Source organism: Lepus europaeus, chromosome 10 (genome assembly GCF_033115175.1).
Source record: "Lepus europaeus isolate LE1 chromosome 10, mLepTim1.pri, whole genome shotgun sequence".
Classification (NCBI taxonomy): Eukaryota; Metazoa; Chordata; class Mammalia; order Lagomorpha; family Leporidae; genus Lepus; species Lepus europaeus.
Window position 1 is genome coordinate 100,508,805 of NC_084836.1, and position 18,621 is coordinate 100,527,425.

The following is an 18,621-nucleotide window of genomic DNA, read 5'->3' on the forward strand; positions in this document are numbered from 1 at the left end:
CCCTGCTGCCACGTGGTGCGAGGGCCTGAGGTCCGTGCCACCCGGCGTAGCACTGGATGGCACGAGCAAGTTCTCATCTCTTTGGAGCCTGGCTCCCCAACAGCCCGCCGGGCCGCCACCTGCGTGATCGCTTGACTCACGGGAGTGAAGCAGCTGGAACACACCGGGAACTCGGCCGTGGGCTCCCGGCCCCAGCGCACCCAGCTTTCCCCATGAGCAGCGCCCTACCTGCCGGAGCCTGAAGGATCCGGGGAAGCACCAGCATGGTGCGTTTAAGCCAGCTGAGCTCCTGCTGGCCTTGCAATCCAAAGACCAGCTACGTGCATGGACGAGGAGGGGGCGGGAGCCACTGTTCCCACTCCCGCTGGTCCTCACAGGCCACCCCCCAGGCCCGTCTCCTCCCCACCCCGTCGCCCCACTCACCATTACTGTGATTTCCTGTTTGAAGGGAAGCAGGGGGCTGCAGGTTGCTGCTCAAGGCCCCGTAGCCACGGTAGCTGTAGTTGAGGCTGCCATTGACGTACACGGGGTCCTGGGAGTAGGAGGAGGCTGGCAGTGAGTAGGTGGAGTGGGTAATGGCTGCGGAGTCACGGGAGTGCTGCTTGTCTAGGGCTATGGGCTCGTCCTGCAGAGGAAGAGAGACAAGCTCCAGTCCCGGCCTGGGGCTCCCGGCACCCGGCATGGCTGGGGGATTCTGGCTGCTCCCGCCCCCCGGGCTCTCCGCCTGCTCCTCTGCAGGGCAAGTGCTTGCTGGTCACTGCCCAGCTGAAGGCCTTCTCGAGAGTCCGCAGGGCCTCTGCGACGGCGTCCTGCGACTGTCCCCACCCCCTCTTGCTGCCGCCTCGCCCTCCTGCTCCCCTTCCCACCCCCGCCCCCCAGCCGCGGGCACCTGCGAAGACTGGTAGATCTCCAGGCGCATCCTCTTGGCCGCTTTCCTCGTCTCGCTCTCACAAGCAGCTGCCAGGATGTTTTCCGCCATGGCTGAGGTCAGGTGGGGAGGCGTGGGTCTGGTCTGCAGGCGGAACGGAACGGGGGCAGCCAGTGAGGGCGGGGCGGGGCTTTGGGCGCCAGGGCCCAGCTCGAGAGCCACTGGGCGGCACTCCTGGGCCTGCGCTCCCCACTGCCGGGCCTTGGCCGGGCTCACGGGGCTCACCATCTCCATGCCGTTCTTCTTCATGCGCCGGCAGGACTTGAGGTAGGTGCGGATGCGCTTGCGCGCGCGCTCCTGGAACTCGGGGAACTGCCGGCTGCAGGACTCGATGATGGCCTGGATCTTCTCCTTGGGCTGCTTGGAGATGGGCACCATGCGGTCCAGGTTCTCGTCCACAAAGAGACGCACGAACATCTGTGGGCGACATGGGCCATGGGCACACTGTCCCCAGCCAGGACCCCGCCCGACCACAGCCCGCCCTGCTCACGTTGAAGGCCTTGAGCCGCTCGGGGTCCATGCCCTCAGAGTCGTTCATCTTGTCATTGTCCTCGTGGTCGTCATGGTCATCGTCATCGTCGTCCGCCGCAGGGGCCCTGCCCACCGTCAGGTCCTCAGGGCAGCCGCTCACCTCGGTCTTGATGGAATCATAGCTCCCGGAGCTGTACGGGGGAGACTGCGGAGCGGGCGAGGCACAGGGTCAGCCCAGCCGCCCCCTGGCCCTTGCTCGGTCTGCAGGGTGGTAAGCGCGCACGCCCAGACGCCACCTGAGCCTCAGCCAGTCCTCCTCCCTCCCGATCCCGCCACCTGTGAGACGGGGACAGTGCCTGCCGCTGCCACCTCCCTGAGCCGCGGAAGGGACCACTGGCCACATAGCAGTGCACACGGAAGCCTCGCTCCCCAGCGGCACCTGCACGACCGTGAAAGGCAAAGCCAGACACGAAGGAGATCCCCGCCTCCTCGGGCGCCAAGATCTGTTCTCGGCTTCAGGGTTTTCTTGCCTGATCCCTAGGGGACTGCAACCCTGAGTTGACAAGCAAGCTGTCACCAAAGCGGCGAGTGTGCTGTCTGCTGGGGAGGAGGAGCAGATGGGCTGGGAGAGCGAGCCAGCCCAGGCGACAGGTCCATTAGGCAAAGTGTGTTCTCAGAGCTCCCGGGCCGGCTTCTCCTGTCCGTGCCCCTACACCCCGGTGCCAACTCAAACAGGGAAAGGGAGAGAGGGAGGGACGGGGGGTTGGCACAGCTGGTTGGGAGTGCCTGCGTTCAAGTCCGGCTTCCATTCTCAATTCCAGCTTTTTGGTAATGTGTATTCTGGGAGGGGGCAGGTGGCGGCTCGGGTGGTTGGGTCCCTGCTCCCCACCTGAGTTGCTGGCCCAGCCCTACCCTTGCAGGCATCTGGGGAGTGAACCAGCGGATGGGCACCCTGTCTCTTCTCTGTCTCCCTGCCTCTTAAATAAATAAGTAAGGGGCAGGGGGAGCCAAGCCATGCTGCATCGCTTGCGCCAGCACCTGCTCCTCCCTAGGGCGAGCCTGCCCCTCTCCACCTTGTCACCCTGAAGGCCTGGACTCCCGCACCACCTGTCTCCTGCACTCCGAGGGGCGGCCCCGGCAGGTGAGCAGGCTCAGGAACAGGTGGTGGCGGGGTCCCAGCGCTCCCCAAGACGTGGGTCCGTGAAGATACCTGCTGCTGGCCCGGCCACCACCGCCCTCTCTGCCCATCTCCTCCTCCTGTGCAGACATGAGTGGATAGCACTGCAGAGCCCAAAGACCTCTGGGGCACGGTGCTGGCCGCCTGCAGGCCGAGGGCCCCAGGCAACCCACAATCCCTGTTGCTCCCCAGCCAGATCCGCTGCCATGGTCACGGCAGAAGTGGAGAAAACCACAAGACAGGAGCTGCTGGGCCCCATGACAACAGCTAGAGGGCTCTGCCAGGAAGGACCCGCCTTGCCCTGGGACAGCGGCTCTGCCTGCCCACTGGGGACGTCCACTCCCCGCCAGGCCTCGGCGGCCTGAATCAGACATACAACGACAACCTCACACCTCTCAGTCCAGAACTTTCCAGGGAGATGCTGCTTGAGGTGGTGCGGGCACCGTCCCCCCATCCCTGGCCTGCACTGTACAGCTCCAACCAAGAAGGCTGCTCTGGCCCCCAAGCCCAGCTGGCGCCTGCCAGCGCCACCTACAGGCTGCAGGAAGCTTTACAGCCTCAGGAAGCAGTGCAGGTGCCCACCCTGGTCAGCTCCCCGCTCCACATCCCTGCAGCCTGGGCCTTTGCTGCACCATCTGTGAAATGGGGTGGCCAGGTGCAGTGGCCAGCACGCGCTGAGTGGGCCACTCGCTGCTGTTCCTCGCAGCACACAGCTCCAGGGAGGGGGGCGAGCCGCGGCAATGCACATCACTCCCGTCCCGGGCCCACCGCCTCTGCACAGCCCTGGTGCCACACGCGCTGGCCGGCTCCAGCTAAACCCCAGACGTCTGCATTCCCGCCTGCAGAGGGGGCCCAGGCCAGCCGCACACACCTCAGGGGTCGTCTTCACGGCGTACTTGACGCGGCTCCGCAGCCCGTCGGGGCAGCCGTCCGAGGGGTAGGAGGGTGTGCCGAGCGCGGGCCCCGCGGGCAGCTTGTCGCACAGGTTGATGGGCTGGTCCTCGGCGGCTGCGGTGAAGTCCATGGGGGCCGCGGCACCGTTGCCGTTCATCTCGGGGAAGGCGGGGTCGCCCTGCGTGCTGCTGGACGTGGACGGGTTCAGGGTGGAGGAGCCATTGCCGCTGCCGCTCTCGGAGGAGGAGTCGTCTGCAAAGAGAGGCCTGGCTGTGAGGCCCCAGCCCTGTACCTGCCGGCCCCCAGGACGGTGGCCCCAGCGGCCCCCGCGGAGTACCTGCCCCTGACACCCTCCCGAGCACCACAGGGTCCTCGGCCCAGAACACAGGGGCCGTCAGCAGCAGAGTGGCCGGGGCGTGGCATCTCCTCCTGCCTGGTCCAGGGAGTCCCAGCTTCTAGGGTCCGGTGGTGAGGGGGTCCCAGGATGCCCCAGAGGCTGCCGGGGGGTCTGGCCGGGCTCTCCCTGCCCCCAAGCTCGCAGGAGTGGCCCCGTGCAGCTGCACTGCCCCTCCGCTCCGTGCCGCCTGCACGTCCACAGGGAAGGCGGGTGGCCTTCCAGTGTGACCGTCTGGTCTCCTACTCCCTCCTCCAAGCAGGCCGTGCCCCATCCTGGTGCTCTGGGCCATCCGGAGCTAGGGTGCACCGCCAGCTCCTCAAAGGACCAGCCCTGCTTGCTTGAGGTGGGCAGCCCCAACAAAGCGCTTCGCGGGGCGCCCCCTGCTGCCGCGAGTGCAGCACTGCCGGCGCGGGGCTCGGGAGAACAAACTTGAACTTGGGAGAGGGACTGCTCCAGATAAACCCCAGGCGCCTCTCCCCACAGGCGCCAGCCTCCTGCTCGACCCGAGGAAAACGCAGAGGCCGAAGCCACCCTGGAAGTCCTGGGGTCACTGTCAGGGGAGCCACCCACGCGGTTCAAGGTGGCGCCCAGGTACCCAGCGTGGGAGGGCTAGCGGGTGGCCACAGCGAGCCAGACCGACCGTGTCCCGGGTGCCCCAGGCTACCCCTTCCCCTAGGGCAGGGGCGCGCCGGCCCCCACCCTCCCAGCCGGTAGATTATGAAGATTTAGTCCCCGTGCTGGGTGCTGGGCACTGGGCACGCGCGCCGCCGGAGCGTCCCCATGGCGACGGAGCGGCTCTAGGATCCCAACCAATCACGGGTCTCCCGGCTGCCCGGGGGCGGGACCAGGCTGCCCATCAGGCAGCCGGGGCCCTGGGTAGAGGGGGATGGGAAAGGCCACAGCGCAGTGGCACCCCTCCCCCTCGGCTGCCGCAGGTCCCCGGGGCCAGGCTGCTCCTTCTCCTCCTCCTCCAGGCAGCCTGGCTCCAGGGCTCCCGCCATGCTCGCGCCCTCCCCTCCCCCACAGAGGGGGCTCTTCTCTCCGGGCAGCACCTCCGCGCCTATGGAATGCACACAAGACCCCACACTCCTGAGCACCTCCTGCGTGCTCGCTGCAACCCTGGTGCCAGCCCCGCACCTCCGGGGGACCAGGACACCAGCTGTCCTCACCAGCCAAACTCCACTCGCTACCCCCCCAGCCCCCACAGAGCTGCCCTCCCTCTCACAGCGCAGCCTCCCCTGACCTGCTGGGGGGAGCGTGGGGGCCTCCCAGCCACGGGGACCCCACCTCTCCAGGCTTGTGCTTGGGCCCTGCAGTTGGCCTCCTTCCTACTGCATTTTGGCCTGCGGAGCTGAAGAGCCACTGGCTGGTCCCCTGAGCTCAGCCCACCCTGCTGGGGCACCACCCAGTGCAGGCCACGTGCCTGGCCACAGCGGACCTCGGATTCCTCCTGTGGAAGGATGGGCTGGCTGCTCCTCAGTGGACGCCACACCTGGCCATCATTGCATTCAGCACAGGCCCAAGCCCACGGCAGGGCCAGCCCTGCGGTCTGCCTCCCAGGACAATGGACCCCCTCGTCCTCCCTGGTCAGAGTCCCAGAGCGGGGCCCAGACTCTCCGGCTACCAGCACCTTCCTCCCAGGGCTGTGCACCTGTGCCGCCTGACCAGGGAAAAACTGGTGCTGGCTCCAGTGGGTCCATCCCCCCCAGCAAAGGGAGTGGGCAGGGGCAAGGGGACTGACCCATGAGGGCGCCAGGAGCCTGTACCTCGCATGCCCACGTGCTGGAACCCTGTACCTTCTGTAAATGCCTAGTGTTTAATACCGGAGACTGGTTTGGCACAGTGGTTAATACGCCCCTTGGGACAACTGCAGCCTACGTCAGAGTCCCAGCTCTGTTTCTAATCCAGCTTCCTGCAGACGATGGTTCAAGTGCTTGGGTCCCTGTCATGCATGTGGGAGACCCACATGGAGTTCTGAGCTGCTGGCTTTTGGGGAGCGAACCAGCAGATAGAAACAGTGCCCTCCCCCACCCCCTCCTCCAGCTCTGTTTCTATGCCTTTCTCAGAATACATTTTTAAAAAAAGTTTAAAAACCAGAAAAAAAAAAAACAAAAAACAAATGGACAAAATGTGGCGTGTCCGTACAGGATATCGCTGGGTCTTCCAAAGGAATGACGCACTGGTGCTGCTCCCGGCACGGAGGGAAAGGACCCGGGCACAATGGACAGGCACTTCTCTGCTTCCCCTGGCCTGCAGGCCGCAGGGGGCCAGATGGTCACACGTGACCAGGGGTGGGGGAGCCGAGACTGAGTGGCTATGTCACGGGCGCCATTCCTGGCTGGGGTGCGACAGTGCTGGCTGCCAGCCCCGCGGGTGTACAGAAGGCTTCCCCACGGTGCGCAAGTCCGCGCGGCTTCACGATGCTTTGGCACCCAAAGCAGCAGGTGCCCTTCAGTTCCATCTTCCATGAATTTTTTGAAGTCCCCTTGTATATATTTTAATAACCCCCCCAACATAGCCCAAAACCATGGGCTTGTGCATCCCTGTTTGCTGCCACCCCATCACCTGCGCAGTGGCACCCACAGAACCCACACCAGAGGGACAGAAAACCCTAAGCACACAGCCCCTGTCCCCCGTCACACCAAGGTCTTGGCTGCCCACCGCCCTGTACAGCCTGCCCTGGGACAATCCGCTCACGGGGCTGCCCACAACCAGTGGCCACGGGTTTTGGCACAAAGCAGAGTTGCCGTGGGGCAGGGGAGGAGGGGCCCCCAGCTCTGTATCCAAGCAGCCCCCTCTTCACCTGCTGGGGCCAAGCAGAGCCCCCTGCACACGGGGCTCACGCTGAGACGGTGGGGCGTCCAAGGAGCCGCCGGTGCCCACTGCTGAGAAGCTGCGCCCCAGGAAGAGCCGTTACCGCACCCCGCACGCTCTCGCTCCCTGCACACGCATCTCCCTCGGACTGCGGCCCCGAGCCCAGCGCAGACCCGCTGCCCCGTCTGAGGTGGTCAGAGCCAGGCAGGAGGCCAGGGCCCTCCCTTTCCGGGACACCTGCTGCTGCTGGTGTCAGCCCCGAGGCGGGCCTTGGGAACCAGCAGTAGACAGGCAGGGGGCTGTGGGCCTTGGGGGGGCGGGGCTCAGGTTCTAGTGAGCAAGAAAGCAAAGGGCTCTGAGGAGCCCGTGTGCACCCCTTGCTGCCAGCTCCCCCTCCTCCTTCAGGGCTGCCTCCCCAGAAGCCCTCTGCCTGCCCTGTGCCCCATCACAACACCAGGCAAGGTGGGACGAGGGTGGGCGCTGGGAGGAAAGGCCCTGGGCCGAGCGCTGAGGCCTTTGGTGCTGCTCAGGGGCCTGCCCTCCTGCCCGGCCGGCCACCTCCAGCTGTGACTGGGGACTCTGCACCTCAGTCCCCCCTCCTCCCCGGCAGTCCTCCTGGCGCGCTCTCTCGCTGCCAGGGCTTTGCCGTGAGAGGCCGCCCTGGGCAGCCCTGCTCTGACATGCTGACCCCTTTACCTATTTTTCCCAGCACATTTATCACCTCCTCACAATGCTACTGTGTTTACTGTGTCTGTGGCTCGGCCGGCGGGCGGCGGCCCTGGAGACCCAGCGGGCAGGGCAGCTGTGGGTGGGCACAGACCGAGCCTGCCTCCCCAGAAGCCACGCCCCTTCCTCTGGTGAGGGCTCCCGGTCTTCCAGGGTTCCTCCTCCAGGGTTCCTCCGGGTGAGCACGTGCCCCAGGGCTGGCCAGTCAGCAGAGCCCCGCACAGCGGCCAGTGACAGCATGTGACCAAGACAGAGGGGGAAGAAGAGCTGGCTCTGCTGGGGGCAGGGGCCTGGGGAGAGGGAGCAGGGCCGACGGGCAGGGGTGTGAGGACCCCCAAAATCCATCTCTGCCTAAACCCAAAGGCCCCAGATTCCGATTCGGGAGCCAGTGCTTTCCGTACATTGGGGGCTGGCTGGAGGCGCAGGTTTGCATCACGTGTATCTGGTCTGGTCCCTGAGTAATCCGGGATCTTCCCCTAGGCAGGGGCCAAGGAAAGGAAGCTGGGCACTGGCCTCTTTCCTCCCTGGGACCCCCGCCCCCAGCCCAGACCTGAGGTGCCTGCCACCCACGGGGGTGCTAGCTGCAGGGCCCCCGCCCCCGGAACAGCACCTGCAGCTACGTGGGGAAAGAGGCAACGGGGAAGCCAGCTGGGACCTGGCCCATTCTGAGCCCTCCTCCCCAAGCATGACTGAAGAGACACACGACAGGAACCCAAACCCGGGCCCAAACGGCACCTGGGCCCCGCGGTACGCACGACCTTGGGCGCGGCCGGCCTCCTTGGCGCCTCTTATCTGCAGTGCAGGGAGCTGCCGTGGCCGCCCTCCCGGGCCCCAGTTTATGACTGTGAAAACACCCAGGGACGCAGGCTCTGGCTGCGTGGCGTGTTCAGGTTGGACCCACTGCAGGCTGCAGCTGGAAGTGGGAGCAGAGGGTGCCCCGCTTGGCCCGCACCTCACCTTCCTGGGACGGACGCCGTCCTCAAGGCTGGCCTGCCAGATCCCGCAGCCATGCCAGCGGGGCGGGCCGCCCCAAATGCGACTGCGTGAGCCGGGGACAAGGCCGGGAGGGCGCCCCCTCTGAGCATGGCTACAGACTCAGGCCTCCCCAGCCACGGCCAAGGGTGGCGCCCCACGGGGGAGGCCCCAGAGCCTGCCACCTGTGCCCGGAACGCCTGCGGGCAGGGCCGGCTGCCGTGCCCATCTATTCCAGCCCGGGCAGCGCGCTGCTATTCAAATGGGGGAATTAGTGATGAATGGGGGAAATTGTTCCTCCCTCTGTCCCGTCTCCAGAAGGAGACAAAAACCCCTTTGACCTCGGCAAACAATGCCCTTATGTGGGCGCCAGCGCCCCGCAGCCTGCACAAGCCTGGCTCTGTGCGAGCCGCCAATTGCCACGCTGGGCCCTGGGGCCACAGCCAGAGGCACCCTCTCCTGGTGGGCGACCCGAGCCGGCCAGGCCAGGCCAGACTAGGGAGAGCGGGAAGGCCCACCATCCCTGGCACCCAGCGTGTGCATCGCCTCGTTGGCAGGGTTTCAGTCACAGCAGTAGCGGGCAGGGGAGCACGGACATCACACACACACACACACGCGTGCTCGTGAGATAGGCAGGGAGGGAAGGGGGCGCCAGGGCAGGACCCGCCGGATGTGGGAGGCAGCTCTGGGCTGTGGTCTGGGGCCCGACTCTGCCCGGAATTTGGGGCGTGCACCACGCTGGAGCTGCCCGCCCCCCCCAGCCCGCCCGCTCTGACAGAGGCCAGCGGCCAGGGCTGTGTTTACATGATGCATAGCTCCAAGGAGCACCAGGCTCCTGGCGGCTACTCGGCTCTTCCTCCCGGAAGGCGAGCGGGAGGCCCGGGGGTCACACACCGGACACTGGGCTCTCACCACGCAGGGCAGTGGGCCACATGGGCGCCTGCCGCCTGCTCCTCCTGAGCCCACAGCTCAGTCCCCGTGGCTTGAACGGCCCGGACCCAGTGAGGGGCAGGGGTCCCATCCCAGCACTGGGCTGCACTCTCGCCTCTGCGGCCACACATACCCCTTGGTGCTCCGGCAGCGGCTGCTCCCACCCAGCCCCTAGCAAGTGCCAACACCTGGCGCCCCCCGAGTCTGCAGAAAGGGGACCCAAGCCACCTGCAAAGGCCCCTCCAAAGTTCGTGGAAAACAGAAATGACAACGGGAGTTTATTTTGGTGCAGATAGTTTTGAGGGGCCGGTGTTGCGGTGCCGATTAAGGTGCCGCCTGCGTCAGCGGCGTCCCACATGAGAGCGCCACTCTGTGTCTCAGAGGCTTCAGATCCAGCTCCCTGTCCATGCACCTGGGAAGGCAGCAGCAGACAGCCTGAGGGCTGAACCCTGTCATCCACGCGGGAGACCTGGATGGAGCTCCTGGCTCTTGGCTTAGGCTTGGCCTGGTCCTGGCCATTGCGGCCATTTGGGGAGTGAACGGATGGGTGTCTCTCCCTCTCTCGATCTCTATCTTTGTAACCCTACCTCCCAAATAAATAAAGCTTTTAAAAATTTTTTTGATGGACTGGTATTATAGGGGAGAAGGTTGAGCTGCTGCCTGTAGTGTGGCACAGGTTCGAGTCCCGGCTGCTCCATTTCCAATCCAGCTCCCTGCTAATGCGCCTGGGAAAGCAGCAGAGGATGGCCCAAGTGCTTGGGCCCCTGAATCCATATGGGAGACCCAGATGACGCTCCTGGCTCTGGCTCTGGCTTTGGCCCAGCCCAGCCGTGGCCACTGTGGCCATTTGACGAGTTAACCAGTGGATGGAAGATCTCTGTCTCTCTCCCTCTAACTCTGCCTTTCAAATAAATAAAAATATTTTTTAAATTTTAGATTTACTCTATTTGTGGCTGAGAAAGAGGGAGAGAAATACAGAGATGGACAGAGAACTCTTTCATCAGTTGGCTCACTCTCCAAGTCCACCCAGGCCTCCTGTGTGGGTGGTGGTGAGTCCCAGGGCACACATTAATAGGAGACTGGAATCAGAAGCAGACCTGGGACTTGAACCCATCACCCCAAGATGAAATGGGGACATCCCAAGTGGCATCTGTTTTTAAAAAAAGATTTATTTATTTATTTATTTGAGAGGTAGAGTTACAGACAGTGAGAGGGAAAGATAGAGAGAAAGGTCTCCCATCCGCTGGTTCACTCCCCAATGGCTGCAATGGCCAGAGCTGTGCCGTTCTGAAGCCAGGAGTCAGGTGCTTCTTCTGGGTCTCCATGTGGGTGCAGGGGCCCAAGGACTTGGGCCATCTTCTACTGCTTTCCCAGGCCATAGCAGAGAGCTGGATTGGAAGAGGAGCAGCTGGGACTAGAACCGGCGCCCACATGGGATGCCAGCGCCGCAGGTGGAGGATTAACCTACTGTGCCATGGCTCTGGCCCCTCAAGTGGAATCTTTTAAAAAAAGATTTATTTGGGCTGGCGCCGTGGCTTAACAGGCTAATCCTCTGCCTTGCGGTGCCGGGTTCTAGTTCCGGTTGGGGTGCCGGATTCTATCCCGGTTGCCCATCTTCCAGGCCAGCTCTCTGCTATGGCCTGGGAAGGCAGTGGAAGATGGCCCAAGTGCTTGGGCCCTGCACCCACATGGGAGACCAGGAGAAGCACCTGGCTCCTGGCTTCGGATCAGCGAGATGCGCTGGCCGCAGCGGCCATTAGAGGGTGAACCAACAGCAAAAAGGAAGACCTTTCTCTCTGTCTCTGTCTCTCTCACTATCCACTCTGCCTGTCCAAAAAAAAAAAATATTTATTTACTTCTTTATTTGAAAGTCAGAGCTGAGTGGGGGGGTGGGGGGGAGACCGATCTTCCATTCATTGGTTCATTGCCCAAATGTCTTAAACTGCTGGGACGGGGCCAGGCTGAAGCCAGGTGCCAGGAGCTTCTTCCAGGTCTCTCATGTGGGTACAGGGGCTCAAACTCTTGGGCCATCCTCTGCTGCTTTCCCAGGAGCATTAGCAGGGAGCTGGGTCAGAAGTAGAGCAGGCCGGCACCGCAGCTCGACAGGCTAATCCTCCGCCTGCGGCGCCGGCACACCGGGTTCTAGTCCAGGTCGGAGCACCGGATTCTGAACCGGTTGCTCCTCTTCCAGTCCAGCTCTCTGCTGTGGCCCAGGAGTGCAGTGGAGGATGGCCCAAGTGCTTGGGCCCTGCACCCGCACAGGAGACCAGGAGAAGCACCTGGCTTTTGGCTTCGGATCAGTGCAGTGTGCCAGCTGCAGCGGCCATTGCGGGGTGAACTAACGGAAAAGGAAGACCTTTCTCTCTCTGTCTCTCTCTCACTGTCCACTCTGCCTGTCAAAAAAAAAAAAAAAAAAAGTGGAGCAGCCCAGATTAGAATCGGCATCCTGGGGGTCCCCAGCACTGCCCCCCAAGTGGCATCTTAATGGCTGCCAGGCACCTGCCCCTCCGCAAACCTGTCAACGTCCCGTCCTACGTGTCTTCATATGTGCAAGCTCGTGACGCTGTCTAACACGGGGAAATTTTTCTTTCCTTCCTCCCCAAGGCTCACAGAGGCCCGGTGCCTCCGCCTGTACCCACGCTCGCGAGAGCCTGGCACAGGCTTTCTCTGCATGGGTGCAGGTCAGCCAGCACCTGCATCAGGTCAGTGCTTCTGGTGCTGGTGGCCCGCCACACCTGTGCGATGGCCCCTCCCAGCAGCCATCAGCATCGATCCACGGGCTCCTGGGGGAAGCAGACAGCTCACCGCCAGGAGTGAGAAATGGTGCCCACCCAACCCCCACCGAGCACTGCCTGCCCCGCCCCACCCCACCTTGGTTCAAGGCCAGCTCCTTTCCTGGCCTCCGTTTGCCTGTCTGTGCACTGGAGCCACGTCCCACCCACCCCACCCACCCCCACCCTGGACTCTCCTAGCACATCTGGCCAATTCTGCTCAGGGAAACACACCTGCAAGTGACTGCCAGGGCCGTGTCCTCCCAGGCCTGCCCTTCTTCCCGGCCCCACCCTCTGGGCCAAGCACAGGCAGTGAGAAGTAAACACCAAGTCTGTGTGCAAAACTATAGCCGAGTTATCCGTGTGCACGCTCACGCACACCTGGACACGCGCGTGTTCGAGAGCAGACAGAGCCATGGAAGGCCACCATGTGGGAACGACCTGCAGCCCCACAGGCTCCCCGCCACCCCTCCCAGAAACTGGTCCTTAGGTCACAGGATGACGCCGACATGGCCCTGGCCACTTCCTGGTTCTTGGGAAAGTCGTCCTTGGACAGGCTGGGGTGCCCCACAGCCTTCTCTCAGAAGGGGGGCGGTGAGGGGAGGACTCCCCAAGGACCCCTGGTAGGGGAGGCAGCAGGGGGCAGGTGCGTGTGCAGGGCGTCTCCCTCTCCTCCCTCTCTCTCAGCAGGTAGACCTCACCTTCCCTGTCCTGCAGCCTGTCACCCAGCATCTGGAGACCCCAGCAGTGTGGACAAGGCCAGGGCTGTGCAGGGTCCCCCGCCCTCAGGAAAAAGGGATCTCTCAGTGCTGTCTCCCAGCCCGTCGCAGCCCCCAGCAGGCCAGGGGCCAGCACGGGCCAGCAACATCTATGTCGCCTGCAGCCTAGCTGGCCACAGACACTTCCCTGAGACCCGGGACTGCTGGCATGGCCCAGGGCCAATCCCTGTGAGGGCCTGGGCCCCAGCTCCCTACTCCTGGGGGAGGGGAGGGGAGGAGGCAAGGCGGCCTTGGAGCCCTGAAGAGGCACCCACAGCTCTGGCTCTCCGAGGAGACGGAGGGGGTAAATGAGGCCCAGCCCCGGCTTCCAGCCTCCCCTCAGAAAAACGGCCGGGGTGAGGGGCAGGGCCAAGGGCCGCAGGTGCAGGGAGAGAAGGCTCAGTTTAAAAGCCCTCTGAGGCCATCCCAGTGAGGCTGCGGCAAAGGAGCCACACCACCCCCTAAGCCAGGGACAGTCACCAGGCCCAAGGCACAGGAGCCACACAGGAGCCCTTTCTGAGCCCACTCACCCCAGCCCTTCTCTCTGTGCAGCCCCTCTCAGCACCCCTTGCTGGGGCCTCTCACGGGGCATCCTCAGTGCCCAGCAGAGCGGCCAGTACACAGGTGAGCAGGCAGCGGCCCCCGCCCCTGCAGCTGCCTGCCGGCGTGGGACCCTCGGGTGAGTCTGAACAAAGGGTAGGGTCGTAGGGGACACAGGGTCACAGGACAGCAAGGTGACCGTCCCACAGCCCAGCGAGGGAAGGGCTTGCCCAGGCCACACAGTGAGGCGGCGGCAGGGGCAGGATCTGGGGCTGGGTCAGGGGCAGCCAAGCCGGGGCCTCACGCTGGCCCCGTGCCTCCCTGCAGACCCAGGAGAGAAGGGCACAGGCTGACGAGGACAAGAGAGGCAGCGCCACCGTGAACACTGAGCCCTGGGTGCCCCGGTCACGCACCTGCTCCCCAGGGGCCGCCCTGCCACCCAGTTTGCATTTCCGGGTGTGGAGGGCCCCGCCCAGGGCACCAAGGGCCAGCAGGCAGGAAGCCTCGGTCTTCTTACCAAGAACTCCCAAGGACTCCAGGGGTGATGGCCACGGCCCCGGGACCATGCCATAGGCAGAGGCCTAGGCTCAGAGAGGGTGAGCGGCGAGCTCCAGACTACACTGCAGGAAGGGACAGGCAGGGCCCGCTCAGGATATGCACAGCAGCACGCCAGGACCACCTCTCGGCAGCCTGTCCAGCTGAGACCTCAAGCCCGCAGGGACGGCCCGATCACTCTCTATCCTCCCGGGACTCTCACGTGCCAGACCCTTGCTGGGCGGCCTGGCTGTGTCCTTACTGCCTTGCTTTTCCTGGGGGCACAGGGACCTTTTGGAGACATGGCCTGGGGACCACCTGGCCCTCAGCATCCTCCTCGGGGGGACCCGCTGCTGCCTCAGGCTGGGTCTGCCTGTTCCCTGGTCCCCGTGTCTCATCTCCACCGTGGATCACCTGACACCTGCCCAGGGGAAGCCCAGCCCAGGAGACCGGACTGTGTGGAGCCTGGGCTCTGCCTAGACCCGTGCCCCTGGGGTCCAGGCGAGACACTCCCCCCGGTACATGTTTCCCGTGAGTGATGGGAGCAGTTATGGGTCTGAGCTCACAGGGTCACAGCCGGGTAGGCAGCTCAAGGCCAGGACCTCCGGTCACAGACTTTAACACTGTGGCAGGTGCACACCAGGGACAGGACAGAGCTGACCAACACCATGCAGCACCTCCATGGTCTCCCCACCCCCTTTTGAAAAACAAAACGAGGGGCCAGCACTATGGCGTAGCAGCTTAAGCCTCCACCTGCAGCGCTGGCATCCCATATGGGCGCAGGTTCAAGTCCCGGTTGCTCCACTCTGAATGCACCTGGGAAAGCAGCAGAAGATGGCCCAAATCCTTGGGCCCCTTCACCCACGTGGGGCACCCGGAAGAAGCTCCTGGGTGTTGTGGCTATTTGGGGAGTGAACCAGCGGACAGGAGATTTCTCTAACTCCACCTTTCAAATAGATAGATACATCTCAAAAATAAGTAGGGAATAAAAAACAAAATGAGGCTCCAGCCTCCTGCACAGAAAACCCTGGGTAAAGGCTGTGCCCCCAAAGCTGTCTTTGCTTCCCCTTTGTCGTTCCCCAGTCCTCTGCCATGAACGTAAGGGGAAGACAAGAGTCACTGCTCCCAAGACACAGCTCCTGTCCAGGAAGCTGACGGCCCAGCAGGGACTGGGTTCTGGGTGCTGCCCACCCGGCAACCGTGCCACAGACTCCTGGGAAGCAAAGGTGGGGATGGGGCTTCCCAGCCGGGCTGCCGCTGGCGAAGAGCCCGGAGGGACCCCCAGTGTCCCTGTCCAACCTCCGGCCAAAGAGGCACCAGGCAAGAGGCACGGGCCCGGCCCAGGATGGAGGAGGCTCCCGGCACAGCAGGGCTCACCAGAGAGGTGCACACAGCAGTCCCCAATGCCCCCGGGCCCCACACATCCCCCAACCACCCCACCCGCAGGAGGCGGAAGCAGGACCCTGGCTGTCCCAGGCACAGGCTTCCTGTCTGTGCGGGAGGTGAGTAATGTCCCTGCCGGAGGCCAGGCCTCACATGTTCCGTTCAGGAAGGGGCTGAGCGAGAGGGAAATGGCAGGAGCGGCCCTGCCCCGGTACCGACAACGCACCCGAGCGCTCGCCGCACAGGCTCTCCCGCAGCCCTGCTTCCGCTGGGCCCTGGCTCCCTGGGGGTGCTCACAGCCCCAGGGGCAGAGCTGGGCATGAAGCAGATAACCCCACAGAGGGGGGCGTCCCTACAGCCCCGGCAATGCCAGCTCAGAGTCTCCGGGCCAGGCCTCAACCAGGCAGCCTCTCTCCACACCCAGAGGCTGCCCCAGGTCAGGGTGTTTTCCCAAGTACCTGCAATGCGCACAGCACACTGCCGGGACCCCAACGCCAGCAGAAAGAACAGACAGCCTCGCTAGGGCTTTGCCGAGGCCCCGAGTGGGGCTTGGCCCACATGTGGACAGGAAGTGGGCGGGAGCCGCTGCTCTGGGAGCTGGCCCTCCAGCTACCCGCCCATCTCCCGGGGACCCTTCTCGTGGGCTGGCCTCTGCAGCGCCCCTGCTGCGGGCTGGGTCACCCACAGTCCCTCTGATGTTCAGTTTCTTCCCCTGTGGGACCAGAGCAATGCACTCCCCCAAACAGCCCCAACAGAGGGGCTGGGCAACAGCTCCCTGCCCAGCGCTAGGGGGCACCCAGGATGGGACCCTCAGTCACAGGCACAGGAAACTGTGACGAAGAGGTTGCAGGGGACAGGGAGGTGAGGTGGGGGACAGGCAGGCAGGGGGCAGGGAGGCAGCGGGGGCACAGGGAGGCGGGGGACAGGCAGGGGACAGGCAGGCAGGGGACAGGTGGGCAGGTGGCAGCAGCAGGACAGAGGGTGCAGACGCTCAGCTGGCAGCATCTCCGAGACACCCCCAGCTCTGCCGCGGCACCCGCCCTGCCAGTGCCCAGCCTTCGTAAAACGTGAAAGGAGGAAGAGGGCCCTCACCGGGGCCACCAGCAGGGAGGTGTGAATTTGTGCCAAGGGCCGGGCTTCCCGGGATGGCTCCGGGCTGCACCACTGCTCAGCAGGGCTGGGAGGTGCTGCAGGCGAAGGGAAAAGACCCAGGTACACAGCACGGCGGCGGGGGTTGGAGGGGGCTAGCGTCCTCGGGATCAAATGGCCCAATCTGTCCCCAATGAGGGGCACGCCGCGTCCTCACTGGATACTGTGCTTAGGGGCTGGGTCTCAAGGAATGCCAGGCACGCAGCTGGTGTCGGGGCAGAACAGAGCCGGATGGGCAGAGCTCACGGTGGGGGCCGCAGACAACCAGTTCTCCCATGGGCAGAGGCCCCGGAGGACAGAGCGAGTGCAGAGGCCACACAGGAGCAGCCACGTAGCTGGGTGCAGGATGCAGGGCTCACCAGAGCCACCTGCCCAGCCTGTCCCCGTCCTGGGGGCCATGAGAACACCTGGAAGCCTGGCGGGGGGTCCTCTGGATGCTCAGCTCGCATCTGCATGGAGGCTGGCCCGGGGCCGCGGGCCAGTGTTGTGCCTGGCCACGACCCCTGGGCAGACGCAGCAGTCCCCAACAGGCCCTGGGGACCAAAAGAGGCAGCAGGGACCAGAGGAGCTGTCTGGGCCTCCTCAAGCTGACCCCTGTGCTGGGCTGGGCCAGTCTCACGCCAGCACACCAGCCCAGAGCCTGCAGACACGGCCTCTGATGAAATAATTAAATTGGTGGTATCACGGTCAACACCATCCTCCCGGTCTCCAGTGCTGACCGCCCGCCCTGATAAACGCCCTGGTCCTGTCAGCAGACCAGCCGGGCCCCCGCGGACCACCGCAGTCCACCCTCTCGCCTGCACGAGGCTTGTCTGCACTCGTGGAAGGGGGCAGCGCCCACTGCTGCCTGGTCACCTAGGCCCCTGGGTGTGGAGCCGGCCCGGAAGCACCGCAGGCCGCGAGCCACTCCCCGGGGGTGGCTGTGAGGAGAAGCACAACAAGGCCTTTGGAGGATGGGGGGGTGGGGGAGACGGCCCCATTCTGTCCTCTTCCGGGCTTCACAAATGCTGCCCGGGGGTCCTCCTTGGGCGGGAATGACCCCCGGCCCTGGGCTGAACCTGGCTGCAGGACCCTGGGTGTGCCTTTGGGTGTGGCCCTCCGGCAGCCCAGCGAGGCGGGAGGTCAGCTGCCCGGCCCGGCCCGGCTGTATATGCCACCCCCACCCCCGTGGGAACGCAGAGAGGCGGCCCTGGATGGCCGGGGAGGCTTGCAGCACGAGGGGTCGTACTGACCTCACGAGGCACGGAGGCACAAAGACCTTTTCTTTCCCAGCAGCCTCGCACCCCACTCCTCGCACAAGCGCTCCCTGGCTCCCCAGCCCCCGGCCCAGACCCCTCCAGCTGCCTCCAGGCTGGGTCTCCTCCCAGACAAAGCCGGATTCAGGCTGAGGGGGCAGTCGGGAGACAGGCTCGGGTTCTGCCATGGAGACGAACTTTGACCCAAACCAGGAGGCTCCTACTCCTTATTTACTCTCTAAGGCCGCTGGCTCAGAGTTAACCTCACACCCCTTTTTAACCCTGTGCCTCCCTGCCACAGACCATGCCCCGACCTTCGACCCCTAATTGCTGGCTCCTATACCCAGGTTCTCTGAGGCACTCCCCGCCCCCCGTACCCAGCACCCTCCTCCCCAGAAACCAGAACCTCAGCCTTGCGACCACAGGGGCTGCCCCCCACCCCCCACCACCACCCACAGCCCTGCCAAACCCAGGCAGATGCCAGAGCCCAGGGCCCAGCAGTCGGGAGCCCCACGTGGGAGAGCTAAAGTGAGCCTCTGGGAGCTGGCGCCTCAGACTCCTGACCCGAGGAGGAGGATGGGGCTGGGCACATCTCCCCCGGCCATATCTCCTCCTGAGGAACCCGTCCGGCGCCACCCCCCACACCCCAGCCGTGGGACCACAGCTCCTGTCACTGCCTAGCAGATGGCCTGGTCTGGGTCAGGCACACTGTAAACCATCCCAGGCCTGGATCCCACAAGCCAGCGAGCGCCAGACACAGCTCCCCAGCAGCCAGCCCTGCCCACCGCGAGCTGGAGCCATCACCCCCGGGAGGAAGGCCTGGGCCCTGGGGACAGTGGGGGACCGCTGAGATGCTGACAGCACCGGGAGCAGCTCCATACCTTGGCCTGGGTCCATGCCCCACCCCCCAGCGGGCTATCCGCCTGGCTGACCCCAGGACAG

The 18,621-nt window shown here is 64.5% G+C and overlaps 1 protein-coding gene across 5 annotated transcripts in view; it reads right to left on the reverse strand.

Annotated features, from left to right (window-relative positions):
- Positions 1 to 18,621, reverse strand: part of NOL4L (nucleolar protein 4 like) — a 114,798-nt gene that overhangs the window by 5,679 nt on the left and 90,498 nt on the right. For all 5 annotated transcript variants that reach the window (XR_009867089.1, XM_062204021.1, XM_062204022.1 and 2 more), the window contains 5 exons: positions 3,448 to 3,722; positions 1,419 to 1,604; positions 1,154 to 1,345; positions 890 to 1,012; positions 424 to 625 (listed from right to left, as the gene is read on the reverse strand). Coding sequence is in view for 4 of the 5 variants with exons in the window: in XM_062204021.1 (XP_062060005.1) it covers positions 424 to 625; positions 890 to 1,012; positions 1,154 to 1,345; positions 1,419 to 1,604; positions 3,448 to 3,722 (978 nt within the window). In the remaining variant the exon portion in view is untranslated. The remainder of the gene's footprint in view (positions 1 to 423; positions 626 to 889; positions 1,013 to 1,153; positions 1,346 to 1,418; positions 1,605 to 3,447; positions 3,723 to 18,621) is intronic.